General features: G+C 55.7%; 1 protein-coding gene across 9 annotated transcripts; it reads right to left on the bottom strand.

Moving 5' to 3' along the window:
- Window positions 1–1950: 1950 nt before the first annotated feature.
- PARVG (parvin gamma) lies at window positions 1951–24703 on the bottom strand. Of its 9 annotated transcripts, XM_053585133.1 has the most exons (15): window positions 24347–24703; window positions 23913–24172; window positions 22585–22680; window positions 20341–20405; window positions 18717–18819; window positions 17501–17641; window positions 16615–16730; window positions 15581–15636; window positions 13594–13616; window positions 11261–11319; window positions 11022–11090; window positions 8790–8891; window positions 5645–5852; window positions 2622–2694; window positions 2125–2251 (listed from the first exon to the last, which is right to left on the bottom strand). In XM_053585133.1, the coding sequence occupies exons 3-14, from the start codon at window positions 22661–22663 to the stop codon at window positions 2654–2656; spliced, it is 1062 nt and encodes a 353-aa protein (XP_053441108.1). In that variant the 5' UTR covers window positions 22664–22680; window positions 23913–24172; window positions 24347–24703; the 3' UTR covers window positions 2125–2251; window positions 2622–2653. The 9 variants fall into 9 exon arrangements, with proteins under 9 accessions (XP_053441110.1, XP_053441109.1, XP_053441108.1 ...); XM_053585130.1 differs by lacking the exon at window positions 23913–24172 and having other exon boundaries at window positions 24347–24702; XM_053585132.1 differs by lacking the exons at window positions 23913–24172; window positions 24347–24703 and adding an exon at window positions 23564–23874.
- Between the last annotated feature and the right edge of the window lie 1068 nt (window positions 24704–25771).

Below are 25771 nucleotides of genomic sequence, written 5' to 3' on the forward strand. Positions count from 1 at the left end.
AGATACGACTGAATTCTCTAGAATGGCTAAAACTGAGAAGACTGACAATACCAAGTGTTGACAAGCATGAGGAACTATTGAAACTCCCATACATTGCTGGTGGGAATGCCAAGTGGTATGTTTACTCTGAAAAACAGTTTGGCTGTTTCTTATAAAGTAAAACATATACTTACCATATGACCCAGCCATTCCAGTCCTAGGTGTTTACTCAAGAAAAATGAAAGCATATGTCCACACAGAGACTTATACGTGAATAGCAATACTAAACGTAAAAACTGAAAACTGAAAAGAACCCCAAACTTGCAAATGCATAAACAAATGATTGTGCAACCATACAATAGAAAGGAATGCAGTATTAATACTAGAAACAGTGTGAGCCATGTCAACAGTATTATGCTAAGTGAAAAAAAAATAGGCACAAACGGCAACATGCTGTATGATACAGTTTATAAAAGATTCTAGAAAAGGCAAAATGAAGATGATAAAAGGCAGAGCAGTGGTTTCCAGGGCCAGAGGTCTGGAGAAGGGGATTGGCTGTGGAAGGGCATGCAGGAACTTGTGGGGTGATGGGCATGTTCTATGTCTTGATCGTTGCCGTGGTGGCTATGTGACTGTACACATTTGTCAAAACCCATCAACTTGTACACTTAAAATTGGGAAATTTTGCCAATAGCAAAATTCTTCCTCAATACAGCTATACAAAATTAAATAATTTGAAATTAAAAAAAAATACTGTCAAACAGAATGAGAGTGAGAACTTGGAGCAGCCAGACAGAGCCAGCCTGCAGGGGTGAGGTCCACGTCAGTGAGAAGCACAGTCTCCAGGAAACAGGGTGTGGATTGCAGGCTTTCAAAGATGAAGCAAGGTGTGAAGAGGGGAGAGGCTGAGCTTGTGCCCACAGGGAGCTCCAGGACAGAGAGGGCGAGGCCTTACAGGGAGCACCTCAGTGGAAGGTACCTGAGCAGGTGGAGGGAGCTGGCTTCAGATATGGGAAGCCCACACCTGGTGCGGGAGGAAGGACATTTCCTAGAGGCAGGAGGGAAAGCGGGTTCAGAAAAAGAGTGACACATCTGATATGGCTGAAAGCCCAAATGGAGCCCACGTGAGTCTGCCCTGTGAGTCAGAAGGCGGGGTGGAAGAACCCTCAAGACTCCTGCACACTCGGACACCAGCTCCCAGGCTGGCCTGGGGCTGCATACCTGGTTTCGGGTCTCTCTCCAGACAGGCCAGAGGTCTGCAAAAGGGGATTGGCTATGGAAGGGCTGGTCTGGCCTGAATGACCTGCCTCCCCAACACCTCCTCCAAAGTGTCTCCCCAAAGTCACAGCCCCTCCCCCACTGGGGAGTGCAGCCTGGGCAGCAGCGCTCTCCCTCTGGCTTTACCCTCCTCACCTGCCTCCTCCCAGCTGGGTCCCATCAGATATTAGCTCCAGAGGAAGAGGGGAAGTGGGGTGTGGGGAAGACTCTGCCCGATCATCAATTCTATAAGGTTCTTCTTCCTTTTTAATGAATGGAGAAACTGCTGAGTCTCACTGGAGAGACTGGGACACCATGGCTCTCTGGGGACAGAGTGGAGATGACCTGACCACTAATCTACTACAAAGATTTCTTCTTTGTGACTTTTGGGCAGAACTCACCATCAAAGCTACAGAGGTCAGCCCGGGCCACGGTTCCTTTAGCAAGGGACTGAATTAGCTACTCTGAGTGTGGCGGGGGTTTGGCGGCTCATGCCTCTGCATGGTGACACAGAGGCCCATTGAGACATAGTGGCAGGCAGCTGGGTGGGGATAGCCCAGGGCCTGGGCCATCAGCCTGACACTGACGGCCTCAAGCACAAGGTAACCATAACCTGCCATTGGGCTGTTGCTGCCCTGGACTCAGTGATGAGAGCCTGCAGAGGAAGAGAAACCTGGGGGCTCAACTCAGATGGACACCTGCAGGCTCCCAGAATCCTCCCAGAAATACTTTTATTAGAACAAATTGAGCAAAGACAAATGTTGACTCCAAACAGGTCCACACCTGAGATACTCAGACGATGGAGCCAGGAGACACAGATAGGACGGGGCCAAGTCACAGACGTAGGAGGGCAGCAGGCGGCGTCCCCCAGCCATCCAGTGGGGCCAGCAGGTAGGCTGTGCGGGTTAGTCTGTGCTTCCCCGGGGTGTCCCATCCATGTTTACTCTCAGCTTGTGCCTGCAAAACAGGCCGTATAGCACGCGCAGGGTACTCCGGGCGTCCTTGTTCACAATGTCTGCAGGCCAGAGAGGAGCAAGGCGGGGGGCAGGAGGTGACCAGCCATCCTGCTTTGCAGGGGACTGAGGGGTTCCTCGCTGGCAAACCGGCACCAGTGTGTGTCACATGACCCGCTATCCCCTGTAGTGCTCCCAACATAGCAACTCCTCACGGGCTGGCTCCCCAGAGATTTCTGTCCACTCGTCACCCCAGGAACCCTCCACTAGGGCCTCAGTTCCCTCCCAGGAAGCCTTGGCAAGCTGTCATTACCCACCCCACCAAGCAAGAGGACACCACCAAAACGTGCTCACCCCCATGCCCTGTCTGTGGCTCTTGAATGAGGCTGGTCAGCCAGAGCTGGCCATGGCGCTCACATCTGCCACACTCACCCTCAGGGCTGATGGGGTAGCTGAGCAGGCCTTCATCCTTCAGGAACTCCAGGGCCAGGGTCACGTTGTGAAGCTACAATGACAAGGCCCCTTCAGATGTGCCCCAGCCCAGACCCTGGGCCCCAAGTACCAGGTCCATGCTGTTGTCCATGACCTCCACCTGAGTTCACCCAAGCTTCCACCTGAAGTGTGAATCCCTGAACACATCTGCAATCAATGACCAGCCAGTGTCCCCTTGCAGCCCCCACGGACAGGGCATTATTCCCCAGCCACTCACAGGCCTGCTCTAGTGAAAAAGGCAAACATTAAGGAGGGGGCCCCCCGGGGGGGAGGGCTTCCTGATGGAGGTGACCCCTGGTGGGAGTCCTGCCTGGTGAGGAGGTCCAGCCAGAGAACACAGCAAGGATCCCTGAGTGGCAGAGGCGCCCTCAGAACAGCTGAGTTCCCTGGGCAAAGCACTGTTAGGAGATCAAGGCTCAAAGTGGCCCAGAGCTCAGCTTAGCTCAGGTCATAGGCAGTATCCGGTCAGCCCAGTCTGCCACAAAGCAAGCTGGAGACTGTCCCCCCAACCTGGGCTGGAGCCTCAGACATGGCCCCCTGCAGATCCCACCTGGCGTTCAGACCCTGGGTTGGTCACTGGATAACTCAAGCACACCAAATTTCCCCACCCCCGGGGGCCTTCCACCAGCTCTCCCACAAAGGGGGCTGACCACAGCGAGCCTTATACAGGACACAGTGGGAGCCCCCATATCAGCATCACCTAGTGTAGTGACCCTTTTTCATTCTACATTCTCCCTTGGGCCTTAAACACAACCATGGAGACCCCCACCCTTCTCCTTGGGGCAGCAGTCTAGTGTGGTAGGAAAAGTGGGTGTGGGTGAATCAGAACATGTTCCTAATTCTCTGTGTGACCTCACACCTGGTGTGTTCCCTCCCCATGGGCCCGGCCATCCCAGCCCCACCATACCCTCAAACAGGCCAGGCAGTTCCCACGGCAACCCAGCCACCTGCCAAGAGGCCAGGTGGCCCACGCATTGGGTGAACAGGCCCAAGTAAGCCTCATCTGGAAACACCAGCCCTGCCAGGCCACCCCTGTCACCTCCTGGGGTGGGCAGGGGTAGTCTTGGGATCTGGGTGGGATATTTGTGCAGCCCCTCACATGTGTGACCCCAGCTATCTCGGCAGGCCTCGGTTCCCTCACCTATATAAGGGGAATAACAGCCTGCCAGCCAGCCTGCCTGCCTGTGCATAACACATGTGCACCAGATATGACAACAGACCGAGTGAAAGCTACAAAGCAAGATTTGAAGGTGGTGATGGTGAAGCCATGGTGGGGAAGGCCGGTGAGTCCTTCTCCACTTGGGAGGGTCACTGCTGGAACATGGAAGAGACAAGGCCACCGAGATGGGGGCAGGGCCAAGATGGAAGCAGAGTGTGGCCAGGGGCCACCCGCTCAGCAGGGCTGTCCCTTCCATAGTTGACAGGAAGAAGAAACCAAGGCTACCCCATCATGACAACACTCCCAAGCAGGCAGAGCACACCTCTGAGGATGTCGAGGCCAAGATGGAACCTCAGCGTGAGCAGAACAGAGCTCCACCTGGCTGTCCAGCCTCTGTGACCCCAAGGCCTCCCCCCAGCCTGGCATATTCTGGGAAACAAGGGCAGCAACTGTTTCTGGTTCATGTTCTCATCACAAACATTGCTTGCAGGTTGCATAGAAAGTAAAAGTCAGAGTGAGAAGGAGACACGGAGACTTTGGACACAGCACCGTACTCTCTGCCCCAGTGTTCTGGCTGAGCCGGTGTCCAGCTACAGGGGGAAACAGGCAAACGGTTTTGGAAACTGTTGGGTTAAAGAAATTAATATGGAAGTTCTTCACTGCAGACTTCTCAGAGCCTTGAACATGTTCGTGGGTATCATGAACCTTAACTATTTCCCCATTTCATCCTAGAACCTGTTTGTCACAGAGCACCTTAGGGGACCAGTGTTTGAAATGTGTCATAGAGTCACTTAGTTAAAAAATATTTATTGATCGTGTACTATGTACTGGTCACACAACAGAGATGGAGGACAGACCTGGCCTGCCCTCATGGAGTTTACCTGTAACCATCATCACACCTGCTTCTGTTTGTCATACTCCTCCCTCCACGGTGCTCAGTCTGAACCAAAGGTCACATCCCAGAGGGCTGACCCGGGGCCATCTCACCACAATCTACTCCAAGTGCCATTTTTCTCTTGCACACAGTTTGAGATGAGGAAGGTAAAACCACCCTGTTCCATCAGCCAAGAGAAGGTTAAGACCTGACTTGGGAGGATGCGTTCAAATCCTCGTGGGACAAAATAATTGGATGTGGCAGGAGCCACAGATTCCCAGTTCCAGCAGTTTGGTATCTGCAAAGCAAACTATCCCCTCTCCCCTACCCCCGTCCCTAACTCCATTCTCCAGAACAAACAGCCTCACGCTAACACCACTGGCAAGGAAGGTCTGATAATGAGAAATCCAATTTCAAGGGGCCATTCTGCCACCACAGTTGCGCAGGTATCCCCGCCCTCTTAGCTAACGACCTCTTTAGCATTTTCATTCTGCATTCATGCAGCTGAGATTTCCTGCAGTGTCCTCGGGGTCTGAGCTAAGAGGTGCTACCTTCCCCACCATCTAACCGGCTCACACTGGGAAGCAGGTGGATTCCGTGAGCTGGCTGTGCACGGGGAGGGGACTGAACCTGTGTCCTCAGCTGGTAACTAAGGTTTGGGCTGTGTGAAGTATGGACAGGGGCCTCAAAGTCCGGGGGAGCCCCAACACCTGGGGAACAAAGAGGAGGAGCCCCGGGGGCTGCTCTGGGGCTGGGTCTGAGCCCTTGCCTGGGGGGCCCGCCTGCCGGTGGTCCTGCCCTGCCCCTCCTCCCGCATCTTCTCCTCATACTTCAGTGTCCTGCCCTCTACACCGAGGCTCTGACCACAGTCTCAGTCTTGGCTTCAACCATCCTGAGCCCTGGTCCCCCTTTGCCTCCTGAAGGACTCACATGCAGGAGAGGTAGAAATAGGGAGCAAGCCAGGCTTTGGAGACAGACAAGGCTGGGTGGCCATCTGACCCCATCCAAACTGGCTGGGCGCTCTTGGCCAGATTACTGCACCTCTCTGAACTGTCTTCTCATGTGGAAATAAGGGTGGGACTAGTTCCCAACTCAGGGGCCCAGTGTGAGGCTCTCTCAGCAAGTTGGTCTTCTGTGCCTGTGGGAAATCACATTATTGGGCTGAGTCTGCACCCCTCCTGCACCCCTCCTGCACCCACACACTTAGCTCTGTACCTATGCACCCTGCAGGGCTCTCCCATGTCCCCATCAAGGCCACAGGGCCTGCCGTGGTAGAAGTGACAGGTGCCAATTCCCATCTGGGGCCTCATGTGTCTCTGCCTCGGCCAGCTGCTGCTTCCAGGAGGAGGATGAGGGATGTGTAGCACAGGAGGCCTGGTCACCTAGCCCTCAGATGAGTGACAGAACCCAGCTGAGCCTCGATCAACCAGACTCAGCCAACCCATTGATCTGTGAGAAGGAATGAACTTGAGTTTTCAGACCGTTTCTTATGCAGCATCTTGTGGCCATGGCTGACTGATACCACTGAACACTAAGCGCCTACCATGACCTTGGAGACCACAGACACTGACTGCTCGGGCCCAACATCCCAGCTCTTGCTATCAAGTAGAGGGCACCCCTGCCCCCAGGGAAGGCAGAAACCACACCCACAGAAGCCAGCAGCTGGGTCAGACTGGCTATCGGGCTGCTCAGTGGCTCTGGGCAGGCCCTTCAGCCTCTCGGGGCCTCAGTTTACCCCTCTGTAAATCTGGAGATACGACTCTGCCCTGTCTCCTCACAGGGTGTGCAGTGGGGATGAAATAAAGGCCACGTGAGGCGAGGCTTAGGCAGACAGTGCCAGGCACATGAGGGGACCAGGATCCAGGGACTACAGAGCACTGAGGGGCACAGAAGTGCTGGGAGGGGCCAGAGTGCGGCACCTGGGCAAGCAGAGGGCAGCAAAGCCAGGACAGGCTGGGCCGAGAGAGAGGCCTGGGTGGAGACCGGAGAAGGCAGGGGCGGTTGGGGGCTGGGGTATAGCAGCTGTGGCCTGGACTGCAGGAAGGGATGTGGCCGGGGGGGTGGCCAGGGCTCTGTACGGAAGCACCTGTGAGGTTGGCTCCACTGAAGCAGGGCAGAGGCTGAGCTGTGCGTATGCAGGGCGGGTGTGTGAAAGAAGGTCCCGGTGACAGCAGGCTGGGGAGACTGGGGGCACCTAGCCTAGAATTGGGCCCAGCCAGGCCCTGAGGCCTGATCTAGCACCAGGGACTGCCAGGCATGACAAGGGACAGAAAGAACCCTAAAGGCTGGCCCTGAGGTCCTCCTGCCCTGGCGAAGGGACCACACCTCCAGCATTACCTCCTGTGCAGAGTGGGGGGGCAGAAACCACACACTGATGGCTCCTTCTTACTGCCTGTGTGGCCTGCCAGGGGGTCAGGAACATCAGCCCATTTCAGAGACAGCAGGCAGAAAGCTGCTGGTGGGTGGACGAGAGACGAGACCAGCCTGGGCCTCTCTCCAGCAGGAAGTGCTCCTTCCCTCTGCCAGGGGACAAGCAGGGGGAGTTTCCGCCCCCAGAGACCTCAGTTTCCTCATTTGGAAAGTAGTATCATACCCTCGCCTCATGGGGCAGGTCTACCAAGCAGAAAGGGTGCTCCTGTCTGAACAGTCTGTGAGCTCAAGGCCTGGGGCGACCCCTGGGACAGGGGCCTGGGTGGAGGCTGCAGAGCAGAGGGAGGCAGGGCCCGCAGGGCTCAGAGGCTGCCTGGAAAAAGGCGGTCAGATCTGCATTCTGGGTGTTTCCACCTCACCTCTTCATCTCCCTCTGCTTTGTGGTTCTCTCCATCCCTCCTTCCCAGGTCAGGCCACTGCTGTCCTGCCTGGCCCAATGATACCACCTCCCAACCCGCCCACCAGCCTCTGGGGTGCACATGGGAACTCCTGCCTTCCACCCCTCCAGCCTTGCAGCCAGAGTGAACCACAGATGCCTCCCTGAGACTTGCCTGTTCCTGTTCCCTCTGAGACTTTGCTGATGCTGCTCCTCCCCTTGGGGAGCTTTTCCGCCACAACTCTGCATATGAAACCATAATCACCCCCACGCTGCCTCTAATGCATCTTTCCTGATTCCTGGCAATCACACCAGCCTCCTTCCTTCACGTCTCTCTCTGACCCACACAGCATGAACAACACTTTACTGTGGCTCTGGAAGTCCTTACATCACTGGGACTACAGTGGGTGTACTCTGGGGGGTCATTGACAGCAGGAGCTGTGTCCAATTATCTTTATGTCCCATACGGCACAAGCCTGCAAACAGGCTGCTAGGGAATGAGGTTTGGGTGCATGGGTGGGTGGGTGAATGGTTGGATAGATGGGTGGGTGGGTGGGTGGATAGGTGGGTATGGGTGAGTGGGTGGATGGGTGGGTGAATGGGTGGGTGGATGGATAGATGGGCAGATAGAGGGATAGGTGGGTGGATGGGTGGGTGGGTGGATGGTTGGGTGGGTGGGTGGGTGGATGGATAGGTGGATGGGTGGGTGGATGGTTGGGTGGGGGATGGGTGGATGGGTGAGTGGGTGGATAGATGCATGGTTGGGTGGGTGGATATATGGGCAGATAGAGGGATAGGTGGGTGGATGGATGGGTGGATGGATGGATGGGTGAGTGGATAGATAGTTGGGTGGGTGGGTGGGTAGGTGGATAGGTGGGTGGGCGGATAGGTGGGTAGATGGGTGGGTGGGTGGGTGGATGGATAGATGGATGGGTGGGTGGATGAGTGAGTGGATGGGTAGGTGGGTGGGTGGATGGATAGATGGATGGGTGGGTGGATGGGTGGATGGATGGATGGGTGAGTGGATGGATGGTTGGGTGGATGAGTGGATGGATGGGTGGGTGGATGGGCAGATAGGTGGGTGGGTAGGTGGGTGGGTGGGTGGATGGATAGATGGGTGGGTGGGGGTTGGGGCATGGACATATAGACATACAGACAACCAAACTTCCCTCTACCCTTCACTTCACCTGGAAGTGAATAAACAGTTGTGCCAATTCCGTTGATCTGTCCACCCAGAGGACCATCAGGGAAGATCTTTGGAAAACTCACCATTTCTGCGGGAGAGCTAGGAGTGAGGTAGAATTCCTTCAAGTGCAGGAAGAAGCCTTGCAGTTGTCCAATCAGCAAAAGTAAGATGACTCCATCTGCGAACTACAGAGGAAGGGACTGGGCTCTCAGGTGGGAGAGGCAGGGGAGCCTGCTCTGCCTCTTACAGGCTGTGTGGCCCTGAGGAAGTTACACAACCTCTCTGAGCCTCAGGTTCCTTTTTGAGAAATGAGGAAGACATTCCCAAGCCCACAGCATTGCTATAAATAATGCATATCAAGCAGTTTAGGCTCCCTGCTACATAGTATACACTCAATAAAAAGAGCCATCTCTAAACTCGCTTTGGGATGGTCTCTCATCATTTTTAAACAACTCACTGGTCCATGAGCTACAGAAACACAGGAGAAAATAGAGTTAAGTATACAATTATTCCATCATTAAGTATACAACAGGCTCATTCTGCCAGCTGCCACATTAATATTTCTGTCTGTTCTGTCTGTATGCTCAGAGATAAACCCATCATCCCTGCCATCAGCATATCATATGCTAATAGAATCCTATTGAATCTCTTCAAAGATACAAAACACAAGACTGGAGATTGGAGACACCACCATTCAAAGTCCTTAATGGAATTTCCTCATATTAAGTCTTTTCCAGCATTATTAGTTTATTAGTTTTAGCGTTATTCCAGTGTTATTAGTTATTGGTTTGAGCCTGAAATCTTTCCTGCTGATAGTCCTTGGAAATACAACTGGAATAGTAGAGACTTCAGTGTCCCTTCCTACCGAACAGTTCTTACATGCCACCTTTGGATGTGCTATTAGCTTCCAAAAGCCATTTTATTAGCAAGGGAGAGATAAAGACAACAGGGAATGTAGCCCTATGAGACTGTCCTGTTTATCCCTGTGTGAAATGCAATAAAAGCACAAACTATCATGTATTGCACATCCACAGTATGCCAGGTAATATACTTCAACACAGCTCATGTATCACTCACAGTTCTGAGACTGGAATGCTTGTACCCATCTTCTAAGAAGAGGAGCCTGAGGTTCAGAGAAGCCCCGTAACTTGCCCAAGGTCTCACCGCTAATGTGGAGGATGTGTCCTTGGAACCCAGGGGTCATAAGTGGCACAGGAAGGATGGAAACGTGTTTACCTGGCTTCAGAGTCGGGTATTTCTACCCAGCCACGTTGTCGTACACACAAACTTCTCTTGTGCCCGTCATGTGAGATGGGTATCAGCACAAACTATGGCCCCGGATGCCTGGGTTTACATTCCAAGCTGACCACTTATTACCGCGAGACCTTGGACAAGTTAATTAACCTCTCTTCACCTTAACATGATCGTTTACAAACTTGGGCAGTATTAGTTGCCACCACAGGGGTTGTTGGGCAGGTTCCGTGGGTCGATGTGTGGGAGGCACTGTGTTTGGGGCCTGCCACACAGTGAGGGCTTTACAGGCCTGGGAGCATGTGGCCCCACCCCTCCCTGGCTACTGTCCACCTAGAGTGTGTCCAAGGTCAGCAGCTCCAGCTGAGACCTTCATAAGTCATTTGGTCCAGCTCATGGCAGAACCCAGGTGGCCTGATCTCCACAACACCACATCCAGTAGAGGCCTCCAGAGTCCGGCAGGCTCCATGCCCACCCTGAAGCCCCCTGGCTCGCTCTGCCCACCACCCTGTTATAGGAACACCACAGGGCACCTTCGAAACACTGACCCTGAGGTCCCACTCCTGACCCCGAGGTCTTGCTCCTGCTCCTGGGACAGCTTGGTTTGAGCTGAACTCCCTGGGTGACTTGAGAGACACAGGGCCACAGATGGCAAGGCTGTGTTGTCACCACTCCCGGCTTCACCACACCGACCGAGCGCAAGCACTCGGTGGAGGCTCATGTGCTTTCGCTTTTGGTATCTGATAGTCTAAGACTAATGAAAAACATTATAACAATGAAAAGCATTGTTATAGGACTGCTTATAATGAAAAACATTAAAGCAATGAAAAGCCGAAAGGACTCCGGTTTTGTGAAACAGTCACCGCTACACAGGGTCCCCATCGTGGCCCTGGAGGGCGATCTGCCTGCCAGCTATAGCCCCACTGGGGAGCAGGACCTGGGGCTCCAGGAGGTGATGTGACCCTCAGACCCCCTCCAGTGGGGTCCTGGACCCTGTGGATCCCTCCCTCCTGCCTACACCAGGAAGCCCTTCCCTGCCTGGGACCCCACAGCTGAGTCCTCACCTGAGTGTCCAGATTCTGCACGGACAGGCCCAGGCGGTCCAACTTCTGGTTGACAAAGTTCATGATGGCCTGCCAGAGGATAAACAGGGCCTCAGCCCGGGGCTCCAGTTTGCCGCCTTCCCACTAGGGGTGATAGTGCTACCCCTCCACCCCAGCAGCGTGTGGAGCAAGGGTGTACACAGCAGGTGTGGAGAAGGGTCATCCCCTCCCAGAGCCATGGGAGCTTTGAGGTCCCCTACCTCTTTTACTGCGTTCACTTTCTCTGGGGCCAGCTTGAATAATTCATCAAAGACGTCCTCTGCCGACAGAAATCCAATAAACACCTCATTACGACGCTATTATCTCAGTGCCAAATGGAATTTTTTTTTCACAAAAGTTTCTCAGCATCACTAGTCCAAAGGGAGCTGTAGTTTTAGATCACAGTTCTTGAATAACACAGGCCTGGATCTGAGTCACTACTCCCTGGCCAAGTGGCCTGGGGAAATCACCTCCCCTCTCTGCGCCTCAGTTTCCTGCTCTATAAAGAATAGTTGACAATACCCTGGTAGGTGGGGTCACTGCAGATCCAATCTGTCAGCAGGTGACACTCACACTTGGCACAGAGCCCAGGCATGTGGCAGGACCCTGGTAGGCAGCGTGCCTTCCACAGGGGACGCCTGTTACCCGTTATTGTGCCTGCTCGGCTGCATCCTCCTCCCAGGCCCTCCATGGGTGCTGCCATGGTGGCTGACCGTGACACAATTTCCTTAAACACAGCCCCAGGGGCCAGACTGGGGCTGATGCTGGGTCCACCAAGGTTCCAGATTGACAGGGAGGATTTCAGACCTCCCAGAGAATGTGAACCTGCCCAGTGCAAAAGGCCAGCTCCTCAGCCACTGAGCTGTTCCCTCAGTGCCTGGGAACAGTGGGTCCTGGGTCAAGTCTCAGGTGCCCTGGGTCCAGCCTCAGGTTCCCAAGTCCTCAGACTACTGCCCTCTGTGCATAAACTGGGTCCTTGACACCCTTTGTGTGGAGATACAGTCCTCGGGCACTGAATACCCACACTGGCCTGAGTTTACCTGTAGCTTCTGCCACTAGGCAGCTGTGTGACTCTGAGCAAGTCACACCATGTCTCTGTGCCACCATGTCTCTGTGCCTCTGTTCCCTCGTTTGTGAAGGGAGCAAGTCTCACCAATAGCACTACCCACATCAAAATGCCTCAAAAACACAGTGGAAATACCAGCAGTCCCTTCCAGGCCTCTTGGTCTGTGTTTAAGGAAATAGTGTCACGGGAAGATCCAGGATGGAAGAGGCAGATACGTGCACAGAAGATGCCCTGTCTGTGTCCCTGCCCTCACCACATGACGTCACCTGCATGCTGCCCTCTGCCCAAAACACTGCTCCCTGGGCAACCTCCATGTCCTCTTGCCCTTTCCATACACACACAGACCCCCATCCCTTCCCTGCCCCTGTTCAGCCTCCCTCACCCCCAGTCTCAGAAGCTCCTCACAGGTCATTATTTCCACCTCTGCAGGTGACATGTTCCTTATAGCCCCCTGCCCATGGCTCTGTGTTGAAGTGGGGAGGGTGCAGGGAGGAAAAATAGTGGTAGGGCAGGTAAGGAGGATGGATGGATGGATGGATGGATGGATGGATGGATGGATAGATGGGCAGGTAAGGAGGATGGATGGATGGGCAGGTAAGGAGGATGGATGGATGGATGGATGGGCAGGTAAGGAGGATGGATAGATGGATGGATGGATGTGCAGGTAGTGGATGGATGGGCAGGTGGATGGATGGATGGATGGGCAGGTAGGGGATGAATGGGCAGGTGGATGGATGGGCAGGTGAAGGATGGATGGGTAGGTAAGGAGGATGGATGGATGGGCAGGTAAGAAGGATGGATGGATGAATGGATGGGCAGGTGGGGGATGATGGGCAGGTGGATGGATGGATGGGCAGGTGGGGGATGATGGGCAGGTGGATGGATGGACGGGCAGGTGGATGGATGGATGGGCAGGTGGGGGGATGGATGGATAGAAGGATAATGGTGGACGAACAACTGACAGGCCAGCTGACTAAGGAGTGGATGAACAAAAGAAATAGCAGCTGGATCAATCAACTGATTGGTGACCAGCTCTGTCACAAGAGCACAAGCTGCATTACTGACCACTCCCTATGGGACACGCACTGAACACATCCACAGGTTTCCTCCTTTAACCTTCAACTCTACCTCAAGAGGTGAGTGCTGTTACTAATCCCGTCTTACAAATGAGGAAACTGAGGCACAGACAGGTGGAGATAATTGCCCAAGTTCGTGTGGCTATTGAGCAAGGGAATGAGTGTGGGGCCCAGGCCACTTGGCTGCAGGGCCCACGTACCCAACAGGCTCCACGTGACTGCCACATGCATCATAACTCCCCAAGGAACTGCCTCGTGGGAGGAAGGCTGCTCTATGGAGAGATGACCGACAAAAGTGGGGACACATGGGCAGGAGCAGACCAAGAGAAACAAGGGCGAGCACCCATCACCACACGTCCGCGTCAACACCCGTCAGGGCTGAGTGGTTTCCTTACATTATCAAGGTACTCACTTGAGGGTTGGTCCTTGTCTGCGCTAAAGGAGACATTGTGGGGAAGAAAAAGCAAATAAGTGGTTAAAAACATCAGGAGACCTAGGACTGCTTCACACTGCAAGCCTCCGGGCTGGCGAGGTTGCCAGGAACCGGAGTGCCGCTTGTTTTCCTAGCAGCTTTGTTGAGGGGAGGTGTTGGTGGAAAGAAGGGGCAAAAAGAATTCCAGACCCTCCTCTGAGGCTGCCTCACCTAGAATCCGCTGCTCTTTTGTGGTTTGAAGAGCGTGTGTCACAAGTACAATAAAGCGCACAAGCCCTGAGTTTGCAGCTTGTGCGTTTGTACCTAGACACACACCTGTGCGATCAGCGCCCCCTACACAGAACCTGCCCAGCGCCGGCGGCGCCCTCTCATTTCATCACCCCCAACTCCCGCCCCACACAAACATTACCGCTGCTTCAACTTCTCCTGCCTTACGTTGGCTCTGTCTATCCTGCAAGTTCATATAGATGACGCCATATGGCCTTTCCTCTTTCACGCCCGCCTTCTTTTACCCCATTTTAATTGTCTTTGAATGGTTCTTTTTGATTTGCCCTTAAGTTTTTAGCCCTGCCTCTGCCCCCTGGTACCAAGTTTCTCTGGGCCCAGGGCAGGCCAGATGCCTCTGACCACAGCCTTCAGAAGGGGACGGGGGCCACATGAGGCAGGGAGCAGCAGAGACCCAGGACTCAGCGCAAAGGCCACTGCTGCGGGGGGGTCGAGGGGATAAATGCCTCTGTGCTGTCCCAACAGGCCCCATCAAGCCTTCAGAGGATGGCAGACCCTGCCAACATCTGGGCTTTGACCCTTGAGTGCCTGTGAGCCAGAACCACCACGCTCAGCTGCTCCTGAATTCCTGACCCCCAGAAACTAGAAGGAGAGGAAATGCTTCCTGTTGTTCAAGCGGTGAAGTTTTGGGGAAACTCATTACCCACAATGATCCATAACTAAAAAAACAATAATCAATTGCTAACACGAGAAGTCAGAAAATCCTCAACACCACCAGGGAGCTGCCGCATCACAGGGTGACACCCACCTGTACCCTGAGCCAGGGAAGGCAGACCTGCCACACCCATTCTCTGCAGCCCTCAGACCGAGTCCCCTGGGCCTGCACGGAGGCCCAAAATTGCCAATGTGGGATGGTATTTAGCCTAACTTTCAGTTAACTGAGAGAGAAACTGAGGCCCTGGGCCACACGGGTATTGAGTATCTCCTGTGTGGTGGGCACTGGACCGTCTAGCAGGAGAGAGCCTGGACCAAGAGTGGGAGGCCTAGCCCAGCTCCCAGGGGAGGAGGGAGAGAGCCCAGGGAGGAGGAGTTTAAAGGAGTAGAGAAGGGAGGAAAGGCAGGGCAAAGGCTGAGACAGCAGGGGACAGGGACTGCAGTGTGAAGGGGGGGGAGGGAGGAGGGAACCCTTCTTGGCCTCCTCTGAGCTTCTATAAGCTGGAGGAAACTGACTCCCCCGGCTGGACTTAGTGAGCGCTAAAACACTCAGCCTAATCCCAGGTGTGGAGCAGGCCTCCAGTAAAAGTTAGATTAGGAAGGAGGACCCTCAAATGTCCTGCCAGAAAGCTGACTGGACAAGGCAGAGCCTGGACACAGGGGACAAGTGGACAAGGGCCTCAGCAGCTACGTGCGGGTGGGCAGGACGGCCACACCCCCGGCCATGCATGGTCCTCTGCAGCTTTTGCAACTTTGCCAGGGCAGAGGAACATTCTACTCACATCCCAGAAAAGACATTATATTCACTGGGCAGAACCTACATCCCAACTCTGTGTCCCCACTCCAGAAAATTTGGCATGGTGGCTCAGAAAGGGCCAGGCAAAGAGAGGCAGTGGGGGCCGGAGGGGGACAGAAGGGCTCTTGCATGCTACTGCAGGATGGGGGGTCAGCATGGCGGAGAGGAGGCTTCAGATCTGCCCTGTTCCCAGCCTGTGACCACCCTACATGGGCCCTCGCCTGCCCTCACCCGCATTCAGTGAGCTGCTCCACCAGCTTCTCCGATTTCAGACCGCTCCTGGTACTCTAAGAAAGCACAAAGGGGAAGAAGAAATCCTATAATCCTAGAAACTCTGGGGCCCAAGGCAGCTCCGAGGGACCAGTTTGCTCTGGCTCGCCCCTGCTCAGGGTGGCTTCCTGGGCAGCCCTCAGCCCTGCGGTCAGGCTTAGCTGTCCTTCCCCGGGAGCCTTGAGCCCCATGAAGGTGGGAACTATGGCTGCCTCCTTCTCACGGTAGGAGGGGCAGTATCAAGAATGCACGAATGCATGGTGAGTGAATGAGTGAAATCATGTCTGATTTACATTAGAAGTATAAACAAAGCCACAGAACTGCTCAGTAGAGACTTTTAATCAATGGTTTTAGAAACAATAGAAATGACTTTGAGTTTGGCTGGACATGGCTTATTCTGTTAGGGCAGGTCAGGGTAAAGCCTCAGATGTGATGCCCCTGCACACCAGGAGCCCAGAGGCTGTGGGGGAGCAGTCCTGGGAATCAGGAGCAGGGGTGTGCCCTGTTGTGGGGCTCAGAATTGGCCCAGAGGAGCCAAGGATGCAGGGCATTAACTTCAGCACAGGCAGTGTGCAGGCCAGAGGGAGTACCCATGGTGGAGACATCCAAGTGGGCCTCCAAAAGAGGGGGACAGGGCACCAGCACTACCATAGCAGTGGTTTGGACTCAGTGGTATGCAGGCTCCCAGATGGCCATGAACAGATGGCCCTGTGTGGCCCATGTGCCATGGCCTGCTACAGCCTCTGACCCGGCAGATGCCATTTGCTGAGGTCAGCAGGGAAGCTGGCCCACAGACCCCCTCACACCCCTGCTGGGCCTCTGCAGCCCCACTGGACTTAGTAGCCCATTCCAGCTCCAGCCAGAATTCTCTGCTGTCCCAATGGGACCTGCTATTTCTCACAGATCCCTGAAACTCACTGGGGGAAGCCCCTGCCCCAGACAGCACCCCCAAGATGCTTAGTGTCCATGTTCATATCCCCCAGGGCAGCCGTTACCTCGATGGTGATGACCTCCACCTGGACGTTATTTGGGAGGGCCAATTCGGGCTGGAAGCGCTTGGCCAGGGCCACAAGAAGGTGCACAGTGGCCAGCAGGTCCTTCTTGAAGATGGCTGGAGGGGAGAAGAGCACTAGTAAGAGTCAAGGGGGCCAAAACTGGCAGCTGAATGGGGGTCCCTCGTCATCAGAACAACCCTCTGCCGACCAGGGAGGCCTGTGTCCAGCCCTCTGGAAAACAGCAATATGGAGAGACATTTCAGAGTCCTACAAATAATCACACTTGGCCTGGGTCACCCCACCTTTGCAAACACAGCCGAGGGGGACAGTCCACCTTGTGGACGGGGCTTTAGACACCAGGACATTCATGGCGCTGGGTAGGCAGTGGCTGAAGAATCCCTGGATTTTAACTGAATGGGACTCAGCTCACAGGCAACACTATAAACAGCAGCTGAGCGTGAGGCTTTCATGGTGGCTGCCGGGGCATCAGACCAGGTTTGAAAACCAACTCTGTGACACCAGCACCGTCCAGCCTAGGAGAAGCCCCTCTGCTGCTTTCAGCCTCAGTTCTCCCATTCGGAATATGGGGGGATGTAGAGAGCTGAGCAGAAGGGCGGGGCAGGACAGCAGCTCCATTTCCATGGATCAGTGAAACCTGACAGGGTGGCGGGCGTGTCAGGGCACTGGGGACTCGGCAGTGGCTATTGCTCTCCGCAAGGCCATCACCCTGGGCTATAGTGAGACCCTCAGGCTCAGACCAGATGACTCATGTCTGCCCCACTCCCGGCCCCAGTGTGTCCCCTGCCTGGGTGCAGAATGGCCACCTCAAGGCAAAAGAATCCAGCTGTCCTGACCCTCCCTTGGCATAAGCTGAAGCCCCATGTACCGTCCACGCTCCACTTGGCCTGTGGCTCCTCCAGCTGCAAACTCCGGTTCACGGACTCCAGCACCACTTCAAGCTTGCGCCTCTGGCTGGCAGCGGTCAAGGCAATGTCCTCTACGTCCACCTTGAGTGCCGCCAGCTTCTCTGCAGGCAGGAAAGGGTGTTGAGGGCCCCTGGGGAGGGCAGCACAACAGGGCACCTCAGAGACCCTCTGGGAGGCTGAGCCTGGCCCGTGCTTCAGACAGCGAGGGCTGGAGAGCATATTCCTGGGGCCAGGCCCTGGGCCACAGTCATAGCCGCAAGCAGCCATGCCCAGTGACCTTGGAACACCCCTGGTCACACGCAACAGGATGGACAGGCATGCAGGCTGTGTGACATGAGCAGGTTGCCACCCTCTGAGCTGGCCCCCCTCATCCAGACCACCCAGTGCCCACACCCCTGGCCTTCCCCACAACCGTGTCCACTCACTTCTGCAAGGAGTGTGGCTAGTGGCTAATGCCCACCCTCCTGGCTGTATGTCTCAACTCCCCTGCTTTCTTAGCTGTGAGACCTTGGACAAGTTACTGGGCCTTTCAGAGCCTCAGTTTCCTCAACAGTGAAAGGGGTTAATGATGGTATGGCATGGTTCTGAACAAGTGACCAGGAAGCATTAGCCGGGCTGGCTGGACCACTGGGCAGCCCATCTACAAGCTCAGCAAAGGTTGCCAAGCCTACCCCAAGACCAGGTACTGAGGATGCAGGACTGGACCCTCCCTGCCCTCTAGGGCCATAGTTCTGTGCGGAAGACACGTGCACAGATGAAAGCTGACCACACAGTGGCACAGGGAGAGGGTGACTCTGGGCCTGTGAGGAGGACTGACCACGAGCCAGGAGGTGGCCCTGAGAGTGAACAGCCCCTTCGAAGCATGTTGGAATTTTCCAGACTGCCCCAGCTGCCTCAGCTACCTCAGCTACCCAGGACTGCCCACTCCCTCTCCAGCATCTGGGGCAGCCTGTGGGCAGGCAGTGGGCTTCTTCACTCTCCAGCAGAGGCTCCATTAGGGAGAGGCAGCATGGGGGGAGGGCTGCAGCTCTACCTCTCCCGTGGGCTGTGGGCTGAGCCTCCACCTCCCCTGCCCAGACTCATCCAGAGAGTGAGACAGGTATCCCCCCGAACCTGGCCACTGGGGCCTGAGGGGTCAGGTTGGGGGGCCAGGCAGCCCCAGGAGCAGCCACTTACGGAACAGGTGGTGCAGGATGAGCCCGTCAAACATGTCCTCCTCCAGGCTCCTCACCACGATGTGCTCAGGGAGGAGCGTGGCATTGATCCACTCCATCAACACCTGTGGGCCCCAAGGGACACCTGGCTGGGGATGGGGGCACTTCTTACCTGGCCCGGCTCTGTCCTCACCTGGAACACCCTCCTTGCACCTGCCAACTCCTACCCACCCTTCATGGCCTGGCCAAACGTCACCTTCTCTGGGAAGCCCCCCTGATCTACCAGGTGAGTTAAGGCCCTGCTCCGGGCTCCTGCAGAACCCCTGCTTCTCTTCATCACAAGCCTGAGCTCTGTGAAAGTCAGGTACTACCAAAATGACACCTAAAACTGGGGAAGCGGCTGTGGAACTCGGAGACAGAAAGACTCGAATAATGGATGCTTGACGGAAAAACACGGATTGCCTTGAAGAGGTGGCTGGTAGAAATACAGGTGTTAATGGAGCCTGGGCAAGGTCTCAGGAGGATGTGAGGGCGTGTTACCAGAGCACAGAGGACAGAGGTGGGACTGGAGTGATGCAGCCACAAGCCAGGAGCTGAGGGTCTGGCAGCCCCAGAGCAGGATGGATTCTCCCTCCAGCCCCAGAGAACAACCCTGCCAACACCTGGCTGATGAGCTCCAGCCTCCAGGACCATGAGCACATATTTCTCATGGCCTAAGCCACCCAGTTTGCAGGTTTATTGGGCATCCTCCCCACCCACCCAGGCATCGCCCCTGGAGTGAGCCTGGACCTGCTCCCCCACAGCTATGCTGGGCCTTCCTCACCCCGCTGGTGCTCCACAGGCCAGAGTGCTGGGAATTAAGGCCCCACCCTGGCAGGAGGTGGTGTGCAAATACCCCAGCCCCTCTGCCCTGCCCCTCAAGTAGGGGCCCCCCTGCAGGCCACAACCAGCCCAGTCATCCACCCCCCTTCCGTCAGCATCGTGCATGGTCCTTCTCCCATCCCCAGGGTCCAGCACAGAGCTATGCCAGGTATGTCTGCCAAAGCGGGGGACTGGGGATGGAGGCAGTGAGGGGATGGGACAGAGGATGGAAAAGGGCCCACAGAGCCTCTGGTGGAGGCCAGGAGGTCTCCCTATAGGAGGCAACAGAGAGGTTGAAGGAGTAGGGCCGAGGGAAGCAGAGGTCCCAAGCCCAGCCGGTCCAGCAGCCACAGCAGAAGACCCGTGACCAAGGAGAGAACCGAGCTCCAGGCAGCTCAGGCCCACTGCTGCCCTGACAGCTCTCCATTGCTGTGGGCAGGCAAAGGAGCACGGGCTCAGGGGCCAACAGCCTGGGTCAAACCTCAGCCCTGTTACCAGGCAGCCACATGTCTGCACAGGTCAGGGCACCTCTCTAAGTCTCACTGTCCCCTCCCTGGGTCACAGATCCCCCTCCAATCCTGTGACTTGGCTGAGATGGTGTGTGTGAAAGCACACAGTCAGTGCTTAATAAATGTTGGTTCCTGCAACTATTCAACAGGCCTCCCAGGAAGCTGCAGGGCTCACCACCTGCCAGCCTGAGGTCCAGGAGTAGGTGTGCTCTGCTGCCTCCACCAGGTGCCCCATCTGTCCATGAGACCATCTCCAGTGGGCCAGGACTGCTGTACCTTTTGTAATTCTTCAAACTTGGGGTCCTTCCGGGAAGTGGGTGTCAGGTATTTCTTCTTTTCTCCTGGAAGCAGAGTGAGAGGTGGGAGCCCCACAGGGTGCTTGGCAGCTCTCCCCGCAGGTCACCCACAGGGCCCGGAACCTCAGCCCCAGGGAGCCGGGTGCTGCCACTTCTTCCCTGAGGCTCTCCCCTAGCCAGCTCACCCTCAGTCACCCCAATACTGACATTCTGATACATACTTAAACTCAGAAATTATTTCTTGATTCTCTGAAATGCAAACTTTACTGGGCGTCCTGTATTTTATCTGCCTACCCCCCTGTATAAAATGAAACCAGCGGTTAGAGGGACGAATGATGGGTCCACTGGGCTGCAAGGGGCTAAGGTGGGACTTGACTCAGGTCTACCTGTCCTTGCGTGGGTGAGACAGTGAGGCCTACCCACCTGGCCCTCTAGGGACCAGCAGCTCCCCTTCCCTGAGGCCTTGGTCAGGAGCTTCCCACATTTTGGACTCACAGAACTCACAAAAAGTCAAGGCCAAAAGGAACCTCTGAGATCAGCTGGTCTCACTTCCCCGGGGGGAAACAGAATCAGCAGTGGGGCCTACCCTGCCTAAGTCGACAAAAAGGCATTGCCTCTCATGCGACCCAGGTGAAGGCTTTTCTGAAGACCTTTGGGGATCACACAGCCCTGTGTCACACAGACTCACGGGCTGATGTGTCTGGCTCGCGACCAGCTCTTGACACACATTTGGACGTGTGAGCTGGTGAGCGAGTGAGCAGATGATTGTACGTGGTGCTGCCCCTTTCCCAGAGCAGAATTATCCCGTGCCCTGGCTTTGCTGGCCAGAATTTTGCATATCTCTAAATCAATAGTAGAACAAAAAAATACTTTTTTTCCCCCAAATAACTAAGTCCTACCACCGTAAGTCCGTAGTTTTCCCCTGGTGCTTTCAATCTCACACGGTTTATAAATAGAACAGCAGACAGTGAAGAAGTCGGCCAGGAGACTCCAGGTGACACCCATCCCTTCTAGGGGCTCGCCCACTGCTCCGGGGGCCCTTCTGGCACTGGGATTCTTGCTCCACTGCACCTACTTTAACAGGCTGGATTTATAGGACCTAGAGCAAGTTACATTCTGCTCTTTCCAAGACTTCCTACATTTTCTTCATTATCACATTTATGTTTTAATGGTTACATAAATTCCAGCGAGTTCATCTAAAGCTCTGCCCCACGGGGACATGTGAGTTGCCCCTGGCGTGCTGGTGCTAGTTTGCACCTTTTAGAGAACACAGTGTGATGACAGCTTTGGATACCCGCCTGCATCCTTCTTTCAAACCATCTCCCAGGAGGGAGATTTGGGGGGCAGTGGTCACCAACTCCCGTGAAGTATCATACCAGGCGACACATGCTCACCAAACCACTCTGATCCTATGTCCGCCCCCCTGTGAGGAGGCCCGCAGGTGAGACGAGAGCAGACCGTAGCTCCACACCCCACAAGGTCCTCAGAAGGCTGCATGGAGTGTGTGCAACCTGAGTCCAGGGCCCCCTCCTTGGGTTCAGAACCCAGCACAGCTAACAGAATCACCTGTTACTCTGGCCTGTTCCTCACTGTGCCTCAGTTTCCTTACCTATAAAGAGGAGGCAATGATGCCCACCTTCAGGGATGCCTAAGAAGTGCTGAGTGCGGTGCCAGCACTCAGCAGGCTCACAGCAAGTGTAGCGGTCAGCATTTATCATCATGATCAACATTGTCACCAGGGTGGCACCCACAGCTCAGTGGGTAGGGTAGGCACCCGTAGCCTCACATACATGAGGCTGGTGGGTTTGAACCCAGCCTAGGCCTGCTAAAACAACAATGACAACTGCAACAAAAAAATAGCTGAGCATTCTGGCCGGTGCCTGAAGTCCCAGCTACTTGGGAGGTGGAGGCAAGAGAATCGCTTGAGCCCAAGAGTTTGAGGTTGCTGTGAGCTGTGATGCCACAGTACTCTACTGAGGGCAACAGCTTGAGACTCTGTCCCCCCCAAAATAAAAGACATTGTCACTAGTCCAGAGGGGCATCTCTGCAGACGGTATCAGGAGCAGAATGGGGGCAAGTGTCACACGCAAGGCAGAGGCGTGGTGAGCAGAACTGGGTTGATAGTGTGGAGCACAGTGCACATTCCTGGACACAGCCAGTCTCCCACAGCCACACGGACCCTCATTCCCCCAGGCCTGACCTTCGGACCCACATGGGCACACACCTTGTAGGAGCTCGTCCTCTGACGGCAGGTCCACTGCCTTGGGGAGCTGCAGCAGGTCGTAGAGGGACTCTGGCTCCATAGCCTCCTGGGCCTGCCCTGGAGAATGCAGGGGACAGAGAAGGCCCAAACTCACTCGGGCTCATCATCTCCTCTGAACAAGAGGTTCTGATGGACGAGTCACTGCGTCTGCCCAGGAGAGGACCTTGAGCCAGACTTTGTGGGGAGGAGACAGGCACGTGGGCCAAAAACACAGGCCATGCAAAGGCATGGCAGGGGATGGTCCTCCCTTGGTCAGGGCAGAGCAGACTACCCACTGACCTTCTACAGCCCCCGTACAGGAGGCCCCACCCCTGCAGTCAGGACGAAGAGGGGGTACAGCCAGCTCCTCGGAGTGTGAGGGGTGGAGCTCAAGGGGGATTCCCAGGCTGGCCGGCAGGGGCTGGCCGAGGTGAGCACATGGACAATGATATCAGGACATCCCTGCGGCCTCAAGTGGAAACTGGCCTGACCCCTCTGGCTGCCAGCCCAGAGCCAGCCTTTGACCGAGAGAACCATGGGAGGGTGTGCCAGTGCTACTGTATGTGTGTCCCCTCCATGCAGACGTGGCTCCCACCGGGTGGCCTGGCCTCAATCCTGAGTGAGGCTCCACTCAGCGCACAACTCCACTCCGTCCACAACGGAGCTATAATCCCCAACCTCTGGGGCGGTTTGGGGGCCCCTTGAAGCTCCAGGCACACACTCTGTCAGAAGGGCCAGTGCTTACAGAGGGTATCATTGCCTCTCCCATCGTCACTGCTGAGGGCTGAGGCTGAGGCTAGCCCACGCTGGGATGGGGCAGACCCAGAAGCCAGCCCAGCCCCTTCCTGTTCCCCTTGGCCCACTTCCTCCCCTGGGGGGGTCTCACTGGCTTAGCAGGCAGCTTTTGCCCTCCTCTGGGCTCTCTTCAGCCCCTGGGTTTTCCCAGCATTCACAAACTCACTCAGACATTTGGGGTAGGGATGCCAAGGCAGAAGTTGGCGATCAGAGCAGGGAGCCCCAGAGCTTGTGAGATGGGGGTGTTCATCAGAGCAGCAGCAGCCTGGGGGACGATAGGGGCTCCCTGATGCCCTGAGTCACGGAGCGGGGAGACCGGCCCCTGGGACTGACTCCAGGCTCCTCAATCCCCAGCTTCCTATTGGACACCAAGATTCCGGCTTAAGGGCTTTGGCTGGGGAAGAGGAAAGAGCCCTGGCCTGGAGTTAGGAGGCCTGGGTTTCAGCCGCTCCTCCCCACTCGGGCTTTGGAAAAACGGACAAACCCCCACTGCTTCCTGTTCCTGACGTACCTACCTTTAAAAGGAGGGCCTGGGTTCGATGCCGGCTCAGTGGATGCAGACCTGGTACCTACCTCTAGGGACTACCTACCAGCCTTGGGCAAGTCCCCCTGTGCCCCAAGGCCTCAGTTTCTGCATCCGGTGAAGGAGGATCGGCCTTTCTGGCCCCAGGTTGGCTGTGGATGGCTCCGGGGCTGCTACGAGAATTACCGCAGGGCCCTTGCCTCTGTGGGCGCCTCAACAACTCCGTGAAATGGGGAGGGAGGATGGAGCAGCCTATAAGTGGGGTGGCAGGAGGGGTCCCGGGTGCTCAGGGTCCCACCTGGTGTGACCTCTGCTAAGACTCTAGGCTCCTTTCCACGTGGCATCTGGGACTCCTCCCTCTGTGACCCCGGCACCCAAGCATGGCTGACAGGGAGACGCTCCCAGCCCAGGTGCCACAGGACTCACCTTGCTGCTTTCTCCACACAAGGAAATGAAGGCCTCGGAAGCTCCAATGGTAGTCTGGATAAAAGCAGGTTCCGGTTCCCTAGGCCGCCTGGCGGCTGCGGGCTGGGCCAAAAGAAGGGGCCCACTGCTCACTTCCTCCAGGGCCTGCTCGGAAGCTGCAGGAGCTTCTTCCTCTCTGAGCAGCAGGGCCCCAGGGTGGGGAGGTGGCCTGGGAGGATGCTTTAGCCGCCACAGACCTACCAGAAAGCTTTGCACAGGAGCCCAGTGACCGGCCACGCCTCCTGGCCATCCCAGAAGTCACGCAGGCCACTCAAACTTCAGATTTCTTATTTTTCTCCCTCTTCACCCCCCTTCCCCAAACCAAGCCAGTTCCTCCCCATTCTTCCTGTCTCCAAACGGCAGCAGCTTAGGCCAGAAACCTGGGGTGACCCCACCCCCACCTCAGCCACCAGCAAACCACCAGTCCACCTGCACGTTCCCTCCTAGAAAGCATACGTCCTCCCACCTCCATGCCCCGGCCAGGCCCCTTCCTCTCTCCTGGACCACACAAGAGCCTCCCACTTGGACTCCACACTGGTCGCACCCACTCTGCCTCTGTCCCAAGCAGACAAAGGATTCACTTCCCGTCCCAGCTCACTCAAACCCCCATCCAATAGCTCTTAAAATCCAGTCTGCATGGCCCAGCCTACAAGTCCCAACATAAGCAACCTGCCAGCTGCATCTCCAACCTCATCCCCTAACATCTCCCAGCCACAGGGACCACCTTTCTACTCTCTGAAAGCACCATGTTCCTCCCTGGTTCAGCGTCTTCACATGACCTGTTCCCTCTGCCTGGAAGCCCCGGCCCTGCCTTTTGACATTGCTCAGCCCTCACCCTTCACATCTGCTTAAATGCTTCCTCCCCTGGGAAGCCTTCCCTCACTGCACCATCCACAGTGGATCCTCCCTCGTTCGGCAGCTGGTGTTTAATTCCTGCAGCCCCATCAGACTGAAAGTTCCTCGGGACAGTGGTCTGTCTCACTCACTGCTACCTGCCGGGCCTACCCTGCAGGTAGTGGGCTCAATGATAAAGAGCAATGGCCGTCGTTGCCTAGGGGACAGGGAAGCCTCTCCAGAAAAGAAGCGGGCCTTGACGGATGACTAGGAGTTCGAAGTTGAAGACGAGGAGTGAGAACCTTGCATACAGAGGCCTAGAGGGCCTCACCATGGAGAGACCCCAACACAGAGGGCAGGGAACACTTGGGGCCCAAGCCAATTTCTCACTCCAGGATGAAACTGTGGGTCTCCGAAACAACAGGGGATGTGCTGGGTGACCAGGACACCCTCTCTTTTTGACACGTCAGCAGAAAAGTGGCCAGACCAAGAGGGACACAGGGGCGAGGGTGCATGAGAGCAGGAATGTTGGGCTGTTTATGAGAAGTTATA

This window comes from Nycticebus coucang, chromosome 3 (assembly GCF_027406575.1).
Source record: "Nycticebus coucang isolate mNycCou1 chromosome 3, mNycCou1.pri, whole genome shotgun sequence".
In the NCBI taxonomy this organism is placed as follows: domain Eukaryota; kingdom Metazoa; phylum Chordata; class Mammalia; order Primates; family Lorisidae; genus Nycticebus; species Nycticebus coucang.